The 15321-nt window shown below is 46.4% G+C and overlaps 1 protein-coding gene and 1 pseudogene across 8 annotated transcripts in view; one reads left to right on the top strand and one right to left on the bottom strand.

The window, feature by feature from the left end:
• LOC138844904 (uncharacterized) overlaps positions 1-6858 on the bottom strand; it is a 74649-nt pseudogene extending 67791 nt beyond the window's left edge.
• The window catches only part of ARHGAP12 (Rho GTPase activating protein 12), a 133516-nt gene that overhangs the window by 15329 nt on the left and 102866 nt on the right, over positions 1-15321 (top strand). For all 8 annotated transcript variants that reach the window (XM_070056093.1, XM_070056092.1, XM_008268008.4 and 5 more), the window contains exons 2-3: positions 9214-9247; positions 13171-13921. In XM_070056093.1, the coding sequence (XP_069912194.1) occupies positions 13250-13921 (672 nt within the window). In that variant the 5' untranslated portion in view covers positions 9214-9247; positions 13171-13249. The remainder of the gene's footprint in view (positions 1-9213; positions 9248-13170; positions 13922-15321) is intronic.

Raw genomic sequence — 15321 nt, 5'->3', positions numbered from 1 at the left:
ACAGTGTAGCAGCAGCAAGCACTCACATTTGATTTCTGTTAGCACTCTTCAGCTAAAGAAAGCTGGGCCATTTGGAGAGACAACTGCATGCTGAAACTGTAACTCCAGTTAAAATTGAGACCGTGCATAACTGCATGACACATTAGCATCTTACGTATGTTTAAATAATGTAACTTACATTTCTTTTGTTCTTAAAACATATTATTAGGAAAGAGACAGAGAGTAAGAGTGCGAGAGACTAAGAGGGAGTGAGAGAGAGAGAGCGAGGGAGAGAGAGAGAGCAAGAGCAAGACAGCGCCCAGCTGCTCCCATCCATTGACTCACTCAGATACTGCCACCGCCAAGGATGGACCGGGGCTGAAGCTAGGAGCTCGGATCACGATCCAGGTCTCGTTTGATGGAGCAGGAACCCAGTGGTTTCTGAGCTCTCAGCCGCCGTCCTGTGTGCACATCAGCTGGAAGCTGCAGGAGTAGAACCTGGCAGCAGCCTTAACTGCCAGACTAAATAGAGGTCCTCTGAGAAGCACCTGCTGCTATGTAGCCACTGTTACCTTATGCAAACCAGTCAGGAACCTGGGAGATGCCCTGTGCTGCGTCTGTGGTTTGTTTCCCTCCCTTCCCTCACCCTGGCAGTCACTCTTGTCTGGTTTGGGTGTTTCCAGTGTGCCGTAAGTTGAAACCATCCCGCACGTGGCTTTCTCAGGCTGACTTGCTTTCATGAGCACTCTGGGGGTACTTCAAAAAGTTCACAGAAAAGTGGAATTTCAAGGTAGGTTTAGGGATGAGCGTTTGCCACCAGCTGGGACGCCCACGTTGCACATTGGAGTGACTCGGTTGGAGCCCCAGCTCAGCTTCCTGCCTGTGCACGCCCTGGGAGGTGCAGCGATAGCTAGGTGATTGGATTGCTGCCACCTGGGTGTGGAGACCTGGACTGGGTTCCTGTCTTCCGGTTTGGGCCTAGCCCAACCCTCACTGCTGGAGGCATTGGGGGAATGAAACAGCAGATGGGAGCTCTCTGTGTCTCAAATTAAAAATAAATAAATTTTTAAAAGTTTATTTTGAGCCGGCGCTGCGGCTCACTAGGCTAATCCTCCGCCTTGCGGCGCCAGCACACCGGGTTCTAGTCCCGGTCTGGGCGCCAGATTCTGTCCTGGTTGCCCCTCTTCCAGGCCAGCTCTCTGCTGTGACCCGGGAGTGCAGTGGAGGAAGGCCCAAGTCCTTGGGCCCTGCACCCCATGGGAGACCAGGAGAAGCACCTGGCTCCTGGCTTGGGATCAGCGTGATGTGCCGGCCACAGCGCACCGGCTGCGGTGGCCATTGGAGGGTGAACCAACGGCAGAAAAGGAAGACCTTTCTCTCTGTCTCTCTCTTTCTCACTATCCACTCTGCCTGTCCAAAAAAAAAAAAAAAAAAAAAAAGTTTATTTTGGTGCAGAATTTTTGAAATCTGGGCACAGTTATGTGTGTGTGTGTGTTTGAAGAGCAAAAATTTAATATCCCAAAGACACTGTTATTTGATGTACTTTATGCTCAATATCTGGAGCAATTTTAAACATTTCCTCCAAAATGGAATCAATAATAGCTCAATAAAATACTTAAAATCTCAGGAAAAATGAAAACATCTTTTTATGCTGAATTTCCACAAACTGTTCTAAAGATAACAGACTCATGCTCAGTTGTTCTTCCTTTGCTTTAAAGTAGGTGGCCAGTAATTCTAAACCAAGCTTAAATATATTGTCCCCGGATTAAATGCAAGCATCCATACTTGCAAACCTGCTTTGTCTCTGATCCTTGGACTCTATGAGAAACATTGAATAGCTGAAGAGACTAGAGTTTATTTTCAAATTCTGCGACTGGCTGCCCATAATCCCATATCAGTAGAAGTACTGTGAAAACATCAACTCCTAAGGATCAGATTTATTCTTTGGTATAAGCATGAAACTGTTACTGATAGTTTTCCATGGCTAGCATTAACCAATAAGTAACTCAAGAAGTATGAGAGAACAATGAAGTAGAAGCAATACATTGCTTTGTTTTGTTTTACAGGAAAAGTCAACACTACTTATTTACTCCAGGGAAGCCCAGCACCTACTTAGAGAGAGGCTTTAACTGAAAGGTCAAGTTTCAAGTGACCGAAGTTGTAATTGGTAGCTGGAATATTTTGCTGCATTTTGGCATTTTACCATAAAATACAGCTATCCAGAGACTCTTAGCACTACCTTGGCACACAAAACCACTCATTCAAGGTCATCCCTGTCTGTTTTCCAACCTTGTTTATGTCAGATTGTAGGGGGACACCTTTAGGGACTTTTTTTTTTTTTACATCCTACTGCTCCTGTTTTGTTAAGAATGAAGGTGCAGCAGCACAAACTGCCAACAGATACAGTCAGAATTCCTCCATTCACGGTAGAAGTCTGCCACTGACTTCTCTGTGCTACTGCGTCATCTCGCAGGTGTCCTGTGTTCAGCTGGGCCTGAACCCTCAGGCCTGTTCAGAAAAGCAAAGTTGCCTGACGAGTATGTTTCTGATGGCTTAATTTATTTCCACTCTTGGTAAAATTAGCTGGAATGCTATTTTTTTCTGTTTAACTGGTTAGATCTCTTGAGAACTGCATCTGGTTTCCTCTGCATTTCATTTTGTCTCAGAAGGTTTGCCTTCCTTTTTAACACTGGGAAATATCATTCTGTATTCTTAGTCGCTTACAGGTGGATGATTCATAGGACTGACTCCTTTTCGAAGTCCAGTTGCCTTCCTAGCTGCAGGGCCAGTGATAACTCCAAAAGGACACCTCTTTCCAGGCACTGGTCTTCCTCCATGATCCAGACTAAGCAAAACCAAAACTCTATTGGGTTCCCCACCAGCCTCGCATTCTGATTTGTCAGCAACGCTTTGCTGGATTCTTCTGTTTAGCCCTGGAAAATTATGCTTCCTTCCTTCCTCTCCATTCAGTTTGATGAAATCACCCAAAGACACAGCAATTTTGTTGAGATTCTCATTGCTGCAGACTTTGGGCCATGGCCACAGGGTCGCCATGGCTCCCACCGATTGGGTACCAAACAGTTTCACGGCCAGAGATGTGTTGCCGGAACTGTGGGCGGGGAAGGCCGCAGCCAGAGGCCTGCCACCTCCCACTCGTACACGCAGACTAGATGCACCCTGGGCACAGTTTCTTCATAATATGTATTTCCACGAGCATTTTAAAGACCCCCTGGTATATATTTAAAATTTCTTTGTATCTTTTTGTGGTTTGATACCTTGTTTCTTGTTATCTCTGAATATTACATCCATTTGGTGGATGTCTCATGGTTTTTTCTTTGTCTGGTTGCAAGGCATCTTGGTTGCTCCCAGTTTCTGACAATTAGGAATAAAGCTGCTTTAAACATTTGCATGCAGGGCTCTGTGTGGACATAAGTTTTCGACTCATTTGGGTAAATACCTAGGAGTGTGATTGCCAGATCATATGGTAAGACTATGTTTAGCTCTAAGAAACTGCTAAACTGTCTTCCCACGTGGCCGCTTCATTTTGCATTCCACTAGCAATGAATGAGAGTTCCTGTTCTGCGTTCTCAGCAGTATTTGGTGGTGTCAGCTTTTTTCCTTTGAGCCATTCCTAGTAGGTGTGCCGTGGTATCTCGTTGTTCCCATGCCCAAGTTCCCTCATGACATGGTGTGGTATTGAGCGGTATTTTTGGTGTTTGCTTACTATCCCTGTATTTGTGTGTGTGTGTGTGAAGTGCCCAGATTCTTAACCCTCTTAAAAATTGGGTTCTTGTTGAGTTTTGAGAGTTTCTTTGTGTATTTTGAAGAACAGTCCTTAATCAGATTTGTGTTTTGCAAATGTTTTCTCATTGTCTGCAGTTTGTGTTTTTGCTCTCCTAACAGTGTCTCTCATGAGCGGAAGTTTTAAATTTTAGTAATGTGTGACTTTGTTTCTTTTTCCACGAATTGTGAATTTCACGTTTCTAAAAACTACCAATGCCAATGTCATATTTCTTCCTTTTTCAATTGGAATATTTTCTACATTATTGTGACAATCTGAGAAAAGTCATTAAATTCACTGCATTTCTGACTAAGATTTCATGGTACTGATTTTCCTAAAATACCCCATGTGAATGCCATTTGTCTTAAAACCCCCGCTTGCTTCCCCAAATGCTTCCTTTGCTGTTTCCTCATTCTTGTTTCAGATTTAAATCTTGGTTTTGAATTTCCTCTACCAATTTACACTTAACTGTATTCTCTGTTGCTTTCCAGTTACCAGTTATTTCCTGTATCTTATTTTTGCTATTTCTTCCTGGCCCAAATGATTTATAATATTTCCCCCTTTTTCCCAATATTTTCTTTTTTAAAATTTTTATTTATTTATTTTTCACTTTATTTGAAAGGCAGGGAGAGACAAGAGACAGATAGAGAAAGATCTCCTGTCTGCTGGTTCATTCACCTCCCAAATGCCTACAACAGCTAGGGCTGGGCCAGATAGAAGTCAGGAGCCTGGAACAGTCTGGGTCTCCCATGTGGTGGCAGGGACCCAAGGACTTGAGCCGTCCCCTGCTGCCTCCCAGGGTGTACATTAGCAGGAAGTTGGATTGAAAGTGGCATAGCCAGGACTGGAACCAGGCACTTGGATATGGGATGCAGGAGTCTCAAACTGTGTGTTAACCATTGTACCAAAAGCCCTACCCCCTTCCTTCCCTTCTTTAATCCTAGATTGTGTATCTGTTTATTTTTAGAAGACAGGAGTCAGGCATTTAGAAAAATTTGTAAGTGCTCAAAAAATGGGCCATGATTTAAGTGTACAACTCACAAAATAATATGGTAGAATAATTTCTTCTGCTGGAGCCTTTGCTGGAATTGTTCTTTTGCTTTGTGTTGTGCTCCTTAAGTTTACTTATTTCTTTTCCAGAGGCCTCTATAGGGTTTAAACAAGTATTTCTAAAACTGCTTGGAGGCCTTAGTGCCAAGAAATCAGTGCCTAACTGGATATTTTTAAGTTGCTTACTACTTATGTGTTTTAGGCCGTATTACTAATTTATTGTTCACAGTATAAGAATTGCTAAGTAGATTGTACATATCTGGTTTGCCATAAACTGGAAAGTTGTTAATTATAAGTACATTTATTCCTCTCACTGTTTACTTTTGTTTGATCTACCTAGTGAGGATATCTTACTGAGAGATGGAACTGCTGAAAACAGATTTCCTGGGGGAGGAAGATAGCATTTGCTGAGCTGTATCATTTGTTGTAGGCTCCTTAGTAGTTATGCAGGAAAGAGAATGTAAAAAATTGGCAGATGGGAAGGAGGAGGCTATTCATTATAAAATAGCATGATAAAGGTTCTGCATCTGACTTGAGGGCAGAGAAGTAAAAGATGTGAGCAGGTGTGTGTGTGCGTGTGCGTGTGCGTGTGCGAGGATATCTGTTCTTGTTGAAACATGAGGAAGAAGTGGTTGGAATGAGGGAGGAATACAAAGCGCTGGTAGGAGGCACGGAGAGCCTGCTGGGAAAAGCAGCAGGGTGTAGTGGGCAGTAGCTAGCGGGGTTTTATATATATACTGGTGGTTGGAGGTTTAGCGTCTGTAAGTGTGTGGGTTGCATGTGGAAGGAGGAGTGCGGTGATGAGAATAGAATAGATTACAGAGAGGAGTGTTGCGCCCCGAGCGCACTGCAATTGAATCAGCAAGATTCTAACCAAAATGCCACAGAGGGTGACAGAACGGGCAGAGTTCAGTCTGGGCTACACCGAAGCAGCCAGAGGTTTGAAGACCAGAGAACGAAACAGACTGCAATGAAAACTATAAGCCTTTGTTTTACTACTTATGCTTCAAAGTAAGGCATTCACAGACTTGCAGATAGTTTCCACTTAGATGTATATATGTAGAGCTGTCCCATAATTTTAATTCTCTTTGGATCAATAATTTTTAATAAGACTTTTCCTTTTTATTCAACTTTTCCCTAGACTTTGGATTATAATACGTAGTTGCTACTTGTGACTTTTTGGATGTTTATGATCTTTAATATTTTCTCTTCATTGCTTCCCAGCCTCATTCGCCAGTGCCCACCCCAGTATGGGACAGAACTCTGGTCTCCACCCCGTTCTCGCTCCCATTGTATCCCTCCTCGCCCATCTCTTGCCTTGGTGTCTCATCATCTTTCCTGTGTCGGTGTTTTTTTGACTACTTCTTCTCTGTTGCCTGCCCCCTTCGGTGAGAGAGAGAGACAGAGAGATAGGTCTTCCTTTTGCCATTGGTTTACCCTCCAATGGCTGCTGTGGCCAGCGCACCGTGCTGATCCGAAGCCAGGAGCCAGGTGCTTCCTCCTGATCTCCCATGCGGGTACAGGGCCCAAGCACTTGGGCCATCCTCCACTGCCTTCCTGGGCCACAGCAGAGAGCTGGCCTGGAAGAGGGGCAACCGGGACAGAATCTGGCACCCCGACCGGGACTAGAACCTGGGGTGCTGACGCCACAGGTGGAGGATTAGCCTATTGAGCCGCGGTGCCGGCCCTCATTGCCTTTGAAACTTCTTCCTCATGTTTCAACAAGAACAGTGATATCCTCGCACATGTGCGCACACACACACACACCTGCTCACATCTTTTACTTCTCTGCCCCCAATGTGTAAGATGTGCACATCTTCTGAGGAATTCAGTGAAACTGACCTGCTTATCTTTCTGCACACCTCCTCCTTCATACTTGCCACTGTAGAACCTGGGAAGGTGTGGTCCTGAAGCCTGGTGGTCAGAGAGGTGGAACCTGGACTGACCCTTAGCCCACTGTTGTTGCCGCCCCGTGGCGTCTCGGCACTAGTGTGGAAGTCTGCGTGTTCCTCTTCGTGCTTTCCTGAATGTCTGGCCTGTGACAGCATGCCTGAGCTGTGTAACCTCTGGGAACTAGCTGCACGTCCTCATTACTGTATTGCCTCCCTGGGGAGAAAAGATAAGCACACATCCACCCTGTCCCAAGAGTAAGCAGAGCCATGTGCTGCTTCCTGGTGAGGTTTGTTCTGAGAATCCGTCCTCAGGTGATTTCGTCCTTATGTGGACCTCACAGAGCGCACCACACACACCGAGGTGGCGGAGGTCAGTCACTCCACAGCGTGCCATTTTACAGGAAATACGGGTTCTTTCAGTTACACAGCATACTCTAAGATAGTGGTTAAAAAGTAGCGAGACACACACGTGGCCCAGTGGCACAGCTGATTATTGCCATGAGTGTTCGTGTCCCCTGTGGCAGCACAGTAGGTTTGTCTGCGCCAGCATCACCACAAACACCTGTTGTGCTCCCACGTCTCGTCCCAACGCCAGACGAGAGGGATTTTTTTCAGTGCCATTGTCATCTTACGGGACCGCTGTCCCATAGGCAGTCTGTCATCGCGCAAACTGTTGTTGCACAGTGCGCAACTATGTCTCAGTGTCGGCATCTGGAGAGTTGTGGGGAAGAATTGACAGAGGTGAGGGACTAACGCACGTAGTGACTAACGTCCAGGCAGCACATGAAAGTGGAGGCTGAGCGTGTAGAAGGCGGTGAGAAGGCCCTGGGAGGAGCCTACGGGGCAAGGCAAGGTGCAGAGAGAAGTCGACTTTGGATATGGCAGGCTTTGGTGCTTCTTAGACAGTCAGGTACATTTGGTTCCTAGTGTGCCGGTAACCTTTTTTAATCTAGAAGAATCTCCCTTTTTTATTTTTCGTGAATTTGTTTTTGAAGAACTCAAGTCTTGTCTGCTGGAGTCTCTCACATTCTGGATTTGTTTACTTCCTAATTGCTCGCAGTGAAGCATGCTTTTTGACAAGAATGCAGTGTGGGTGGGGATGTGTGTGTTTAGTTGTCTCATACTAGGAAGCACACATCATCCGGTTGTCTCACTGTTAGTGTTGCTGAGTTCGCACCTTTGAACAGCCTCAGATCTCTCCATTGTAAATGTCTGTTCCCCTTTTTCTAATTAGTAACTAATCTGCAGGGGCATGTGCTAGAACTCCTAATCATTCATTTATTTGTTTATGTATTTTACAAAGAGACAGGCAGTAAAAGAGATCTCCCGTCTACTGGTTCACTCCCCAGATGTCTGCAACAACTGGGGCTGGGCTGCGACCCAAGCTGGGAGTTGTGAACTCCATCCAGGTTTCCCCGGGTGGTCAGGGCTTGAGCCATCACCACTATATCTCAGGGTCTACATTAGCAGGAAGCTGAACTTGGAAGTGGAATTAGGACCCAAATCCAGACACTTCATTAATGAGGTGTGGGTTCTCTCTTCCTCTCTCTGTCACTGTCTTTTTCTAATTCTGCCTATCAAATAAATAAATAAGAAAATCTTTTTTTTTTTTTAAAGATTTGCTTATTTTTTTGAGAGGCAGAGTTACAGAGAGGTCTTCCACCCACTGTTTCACTCCCCAAATAGCTGCAATGGCCAAGATTGGGCCAGGCATAAACCAGGAGCCTCTTCTGGGTCTCCCATATGGATGCAGGGGCCCAAGGACTTGGGCCATCTTCTACTCCTTTCCCAGGCCGTAGCAGAGAGCTGGATCGAAAGCAGAGCAGCTGGGATTCAAACTGGTGCCCATATGGAATACCAGCATTACAGGGGGAGGCTTAACCTACTATGCCACAGTGCCAGCCCCTAAATAAATAAATCTTTTTAAAAAAGATTTATTTATTTATTTGAAAGACAGAGTTATAGAGAGGTAGAGAGAGAGAGAGAGAGAGAGAAAAAAAAAAAAAAGAGAAAAGTCTTCAATTTGCTGGTTCACTCCCCAAATGGCTACATCGGCCAGAGCTGGGCTGATCTGAAGCCAGGAGCCAAGAGCTTCTCCCCCGTCTCCCACAGGGGTGCAGGGGCCCAAGGACTTGAGCCATCCTCCACTGCTTTCCCAGGCTATGGTGGAGAGCTGGATCAGAAGTAGAGCAGCCAGGACTTGTGCCGAACCAATAAATAAATCTTTTTTTTTTTTTTTTTTTTTAAGTAAGGGACAGAAGTGAGTTTGAGACTGGAAATGGGAGGGCTGTGGTAAAGCAGTCCTTAGCGGCTCTCAGGACAGTGCTTATGCATGGTTGAAGGGTGGGGCCCAACACAAAAACGTATAAAACTGCCATCCGTTCCTTATGGCTGTTAAAGAAAAAAAGTTATGATTCTAAAACTGTAAGCTGCATTAAATTCTTAGTCTTCCTTAAGTTAAGCACTCCTGGTTAAAATTAATGAACTTTTTGTTTTCTTTCTGTTTTGTAGGTTTAAATGTAACACAGGATATCGGTCTCCTAAGGTAAGTTTTTTGTTGTTTTCGAAGCGGTGTTACTCTATTACATTTGTGATTCAGACAGTTTATGTAGAAAGTACTTTTGGTTCCTGAAATTCTATCAGTAGCTAATTTCTTTGCTGATGGGTTTAATGGACCTCACCTCCCACAGAGAAGACTGTTGTCTGTGCAGAGTGGTAGCTACAGAGCATCTCTGAGTGCTCAGTGCCTAGGTGTAGGGGGAACTGGCAGGTGCTCATGGAACCTGCAGCTTACCCAGTTTCTCAGTTGCTTTAGCATTGCCTCCACTGAGTGCCAGCAGTTTGCCCACATCAGGAAGTGTAAGGAAAGTTTTTAAAATGTTTCAGATTTTGGAGCATTTGAGATTTTCATGTTAGGGATACTCAACCTGGACCACAAAAAAGGTGGCTTAAAATAGCAGAGACTTGGAGCTGCCCCAGGGACCCACAGGCTGACTTACGATGAGCACTGGTTTACAGTCCAGTGTCTCTGCTTCCTATCCAGCTCCCTGCTGATGCACCTGGAAAAGCAGTGGAAGAGGGCCCAAGAACTCAGGCCTCTGCAGTCATGCAGGAGACCTGGATGGAGTTCTAGGCTTCTGGCTTTGGCCCGGGTGAGTGGCCAATGGCAGTTAGCTGTGGATGGGACATCTTTCCCTCTTTCACTGTAATTGCCTTTCAAATAAATAAATAACTTTTTTTTTTTTTTTAAAGCAGAAATGTATTTTCTCACACTTCTGGAGGCTACACGTCCAATCCCAAGGTGTTGGCAGACCCGTATTTCCCCTGAAGGCCCCCAGGGAGAATCCTTCCTTGGCACTTCCTGACTTCTGGTGGTTGCTGTCAGTCCCTGGCTTGGAGTTCTTCGACTTGTGGCTGCTTTACTGCGGTCTCTTCCTCTGTCTTCATGTGGTTTTCCTCCCTTTCTGTGCTCTGTGGCTCCAGATTTGCCACTGCATCTAATGACACCATAATCAAGTGTAACCTCACCTTCACTGGATTCCATCCAGACAGCCTAGTTCCAAAAACAGTCACAGCCAAAGGTCCTGGGGTTAAGACTTGCATGTCTCTTTGGGGAATACAGCTCACCCTCAGCAGTGGGAGGGTGACTCACGTTGTAGCACTCTCAGGATGCTGTGATCATTTTGAAGCTCGAGTGCTGTATTCTTTGAGGTACTAAAATATCCTGGGATTAGTATAGGAATAAAAATGAATGCTAGATTCTCAAACCAATCTAGAGACTTTTTAAAAAAAGTTTTATTTGAGGTACTAAAATATCCTGGGATTAGTATAGGAATAAAAATGAATGCTAGATTCTCAAACCAATCTAGAGACTTTTTAAAAAAAGTTTTATTTGAGGTACTAAAATATCCTGGGATTAGTATAGGAATAAAAATGAATGCTAGATTCTCAAACCAATCTAGAGACTTTTTAAAAAAGTTTTATTATTTATTTGAAAGGCATAGTGGCAGAGGGAGTCAGAGGGGGGAGAGAGAGAGAGAGAGAGAGAGGGAGGGAGGGAGGGAGGGAGAGAGAGAGAAAGAATGTGAGAGTGAGAATGAACGGATCTCTTTCATCCTCTAGTTTACTCCTGAAATGCCTGCAACAGCCAGGGCTGGGTGAGGCTGAAGCTGAGAGTCTTCCACGTGTGTGGCAGGAGCTCAAATACTTGGGCTGTCATTTCCTGTACCCACGCCCCCACCCTCCCAGCTGGATTGGGAGAGCAGAGGAGCCAGGACTCCAGCCCAGGCACTTTGATAGGGGAGATGCTTGTCCCAAGTGGTGACTTAACCTGCTGTGCTACAGTGTCCTTCTCTAGGGCTGTCTTTAATAGATGTTGAGGGGTCGGTGCCATGGCGTAGTAGGTTAATCCTCCACCTGCAGCGCTGGTATCCCATATGGGCACTGGTTCTAGTCCTGGCTGCTCCTTTTCCAATCCAGCTCTCTGCTGTGGCCTGGGAAACCAGTAGAAGATGGCCCAAGTCTTTGGGCCCCTGCACCTGCGTGGGAGATCAGGAAAAAGCACCTGGCTCCTGGCTTTGGATTGGCACAGCTCCAGCCGTTGCAGCCATTTGGGGAGTGAACCAATGGACGGAAGAGCTTTCTTTCTCTCCCTCTCACTGTCTGTAACTCTACCTCTCAAATAAATAAATAAAATCTTTATAAAAAATGGACTTTGAATCAGAGAAGGTAGTGGTTGTTCAGTGTTTACAAATGAATAGTTATTTGTTGGCATTTGTGATGTTCAGCCTAAAGGGAAACCAAGTAAACTAGCAGTTTTTCCTTTATCTGTGTGTGTTTTACCTTATTTTTTTTTTTTTTTTTTTTTTTTTGACAGGCAGAGTGGACAGTGTGAGAGAGAGACAGAGAGAAAGGTCTTCCTTTTGCCGTTGGTTCACTCTCCAATGGCCGCTGCGGCCGGTGCGCTGCAGCCGGTGCACCGCGCTGATCCGATGGCAGGAGCCAGGAGCCAGGTGCTTTTCCTGGTCTCCCATGGGGTGCAGGGCCCAAGCACCTGGGCCATCCTCCACTGCACTCCCTGGCCACAGCAGAGAGCTGGCCTGGAAGAGGGGCAACCGGGACAGAATCCAGCGCCCCAACCGGGACTAGAACCCGGTGTGCCGGCGCCGCAAGGCGGAGGATTAGCCTAGTGAGCCGCGGCGCCGGCCTGTTTTACCTTATTTTAATGCTGTTCTTTTTTTTTTTTTTTTTTTTTTTTTTTTTTGACAGGCAGAGTGGACAGTGAGAGAGAGAGACAGAGAGAGAAAGGTCTTCCTTTTGCCGTTGGTTCACCCTCCAATGGCCGCCGCTGCAGCCGGCGCACCGCGCTGATCCTGGCAGGAGCCAGGAGCCAGGTGCTTTTCCTGGTCTCCCATGGGGTGCAGGGCCCAAGCACCTGGGCCATCCTCCACTGCACTCCCTGGCCATAGCAGAGAGCTGGCCTGGAAGAGGGGCAACCGGGACAGAATCCGGCGCCCCAACCGGGACTAGAACCCGGTGTGCCGGCGCCGCAAGGTGGAGGATTAGCCTATTGAGCCACGGCGCCGGCTTAATGCTGTTCTTAAATTAGGAAATTAACTTGTATAATTGGGTAATTAAAAATATTTTTAAGCTCCGTAATAATTTTCATGATCCTTTGGAAAATAAAGAGTAAAATACTAATGTGGCATCACTGTGTAGGTCTAACTTCATAAAGACTCCTCCCTGGTGCGTATTGGAGCTAAGAGCTCAGCACCTGGCTCTTGGAAGGCGCTCACTACTTATTATCATCCGTGAGCTTTTCTGGGAAAGTGAAGGAAAGTGTGATGTCATCATGAAAAGTTACGTTCTTCTCAACTCTCACATCTGATAGTTGCGTCTGACTACTTAGTGTGTGCTCCAGTCCTAAGTTACTGAACAGTGTAGCTTAGTTGGAGTCAAAGTGGTTTTTTAGTTTTTTTTTTTTTTTTTTTTTTTTTTAATTTATTTGAAAGAGTTACAGAGAGAGGTAGAGACAGAGAGAGAGAGGTCTTTCATCTGCTGGTTCACTCCCCAGATGGCTGTAACGGCCAGAGCTGTGCTGATCCGAAGCCAGGAGTCAGAAGCCTCTTCCTGGTCTCCCACGCAGGTGCAGGGGCCCAAGGACATGGGCCATCTTCTACTGCTTTCCCAGGCCACAGCAGAGAGCTGGATGGGAACAGAAGCAGCCAGGACTAGAACCAGCGCCCATATGGGATGCTGGCAGTTCAGGCCAGGGCGTTAACCTGCTGCACCACAGCACTGGCCCCAGAGTGACAGTGTTTTAATACACTGCTAGACAGACACACGTGTACTTTTAGAAGTTTGAGATTTGAAGAAAAAACCTGAGCTGTATGCTGTTTGTGAGTAAATATCAAATCCAGATTATATTTACTTTTTTGTGCATTCTCTTCCTTTCCTTAAACAAAATAGCTACGTCCGTGCAGCGAGCCGAATAAAGCCAGAATGTGGCACATCATCCTGTCTGAGAGGTGAACCCCACTGAGTCAACATGGCTGACAGGGGGAAGCTGGTTCCAGGACAAGTGTATATCGAAGTGGAATATGACTATGAGTATGAAGCGAAGGACAGGAAGATCGTGATCAAGCAGGGCGAGCGGTACATGTTGGTGAAAAAGACCAACGACGACTGGTGGCAGGTCAAGCCGGATGAGAGCTCCAAAGCCTTCTACGTGCCAGCCCAGTACGTGAAGGAGGTCACGCGAAAAGCTCTGATGCCGCCCGTTAAGCCGCCGGTGGGACTGCCCAGCAATTCCGTAAAGATGATACAGAGTCTGCCCCTGCAGAGGTCGACAGAAAATGTGAACAAGCTGCCCGAGCTCTCGAGCTTCGGAAAGCCGGCGTCCGTTCAAGGAACCGGTCTCGTCCGTGATGCCAATCAGAATTTCGGACCCAGTTACAATGCAGGTCAGACCCTCAACCTCAGCCTGGACCTGACCCACAATAACGGGAAGTTCACCCATGACTCTCACTCTCCTAAAGTGCCCAGCCAGAACAGGACACGCTTATTCGGTCACTTTCCCGGCCCGGAGTTCCTGGACGTGGAGAAAACGAGCTTCTCCCAGGAGCAGTCGTGTGATTCTGCGGGAGAAGGCTCGGAAAAGGTCCACCAGGACTCGGAGTCCGGGGACGAGCTGAGCAGCAGCTCCACTGAGCAGATCAGGGTAAGCGGAAACCGAGATGCAGCCCCGCGCCTCCTTAATAAAAGTCATGGATTCTTCTCGTAATTAAGGTCTTTGTAGGCCTTAAGACTTGCGTGTTGCTCGGGATTTTCAGGACACGTGGGCCTTATCCTGATTTAGAGCTAGACAATAGGTGACGTAACTTGTGGAGCTCCTAGAGGCCACCTTGTGGCTTTTGCGATTCTTCTCGCACCCCTGCAGAGCTGGCGCACTGTAGATCAGTGTGGACGGCTTTTCTGTATGTAGACTGCGCATGAAGCAGAAAGGACTGCTTTATACAGCGATGGCTTTTCTTTCACTGGGAAAGGCTTTACTGTGTCTGGCAGTACTCTTCCGGACTTGCTTGCAGTAGTTGCTGGGTGATAGTATGTAGATGAGGAAAGACGTCACCAGACTGTTGACATTTGTTCTGTGGAACTTGTTTATTAACCTTGAGTGCCAAAAAAAAAAAAAAAAATAGCTCATGCCCCTTTATCTTCATTCATGTGCTTTTGTGTCTGAAGTGTCATTATTCAGAATTGATGGCATTGAATTATTAGCCCAGAAACAATCTTGCATCCGTCATTTTTTTATATGATTTTTTTCATTATGCAACTTTCTTTTGAGATTAGATCTATGCCAGTTTATTTCTCAAGTGATGGGAAGTCATTTTAAAAAAAATCGTGTGGGGGGCTGGTGCCGGGGCTCACTTGGTTAATCCTCCGCCTGCAGTGCCGGCACCCCAAGTTCTAGTCCCGGTTGGGGCACCGGATTCTGTCCCGGTTGCTCCTCTTCCAGTCCAGCTCTCTGCTGTGGCCCAGGAAGGCAGTGGAGGATGGCCCAAGTGCTTGGGTCCTGCACCCACATGGGAGACCAGGAGGAAGCACCCGGCTCCTGGCTTCGGATCAGTGCAGTGCTGACCATAGCAGCCATTTAGGGGGGTGAACCAATGGAAGGAAGACCTTTCTCTCTGTCTATCTCTCTCTCTATAACTCTACCTGTCAAAAAAAAAAAAAAAAAAGTGTGAAATCCAAACTTGGACATATTTGGAAATGTCCCATTTTAAGTGAGTTTAATAATTAGTGACTTTTGGCCTCAGACTCTGTTGTCAGATTCCTCATCAGGTTAAGGCCGTGAATAACCGTGAGGCTGGTCGTAGGTGTGGTCTGAATGCCGTGCAAGTACATTCTTTCCGTGGGCTGTAATTTGTAACACTTGGGGATGGAAATAGGGAAAAGGGGAGATTGTCTAGAGAAACTTCTGGTGTTTGCTTGTGACCAGGGCGGCTCCGCAGAGTCGCACCGTCAGTTTCGTCCTCGTCGTCTTCCCAGGCCTGTCTTCAGTCTGTGTGATGCTCAGACGCGGAGTACGTGGTGCTTGCTGGCTCCTTGTGCACCTGACGG

Source organism: Oryctolagus cuniculus, chromosome 13 (assembly GCF_964237555.1).
Source record: "Oryctolagus cuniculus chromosome 13, mOryCun1.1, whole genome shotgun sequence".
Classification (NCBI taxonomy): Eukaryota; Metazoa; Chordata; class Mammalia; order Lagomorpha; family Leporidae; genus Oryctolagus; species Oryctolagus cuniculus.
Note: the sequence above shows the minus strand (reverse complement) of the source record. Positions and strands in the feature narration are given on the sequence as shown.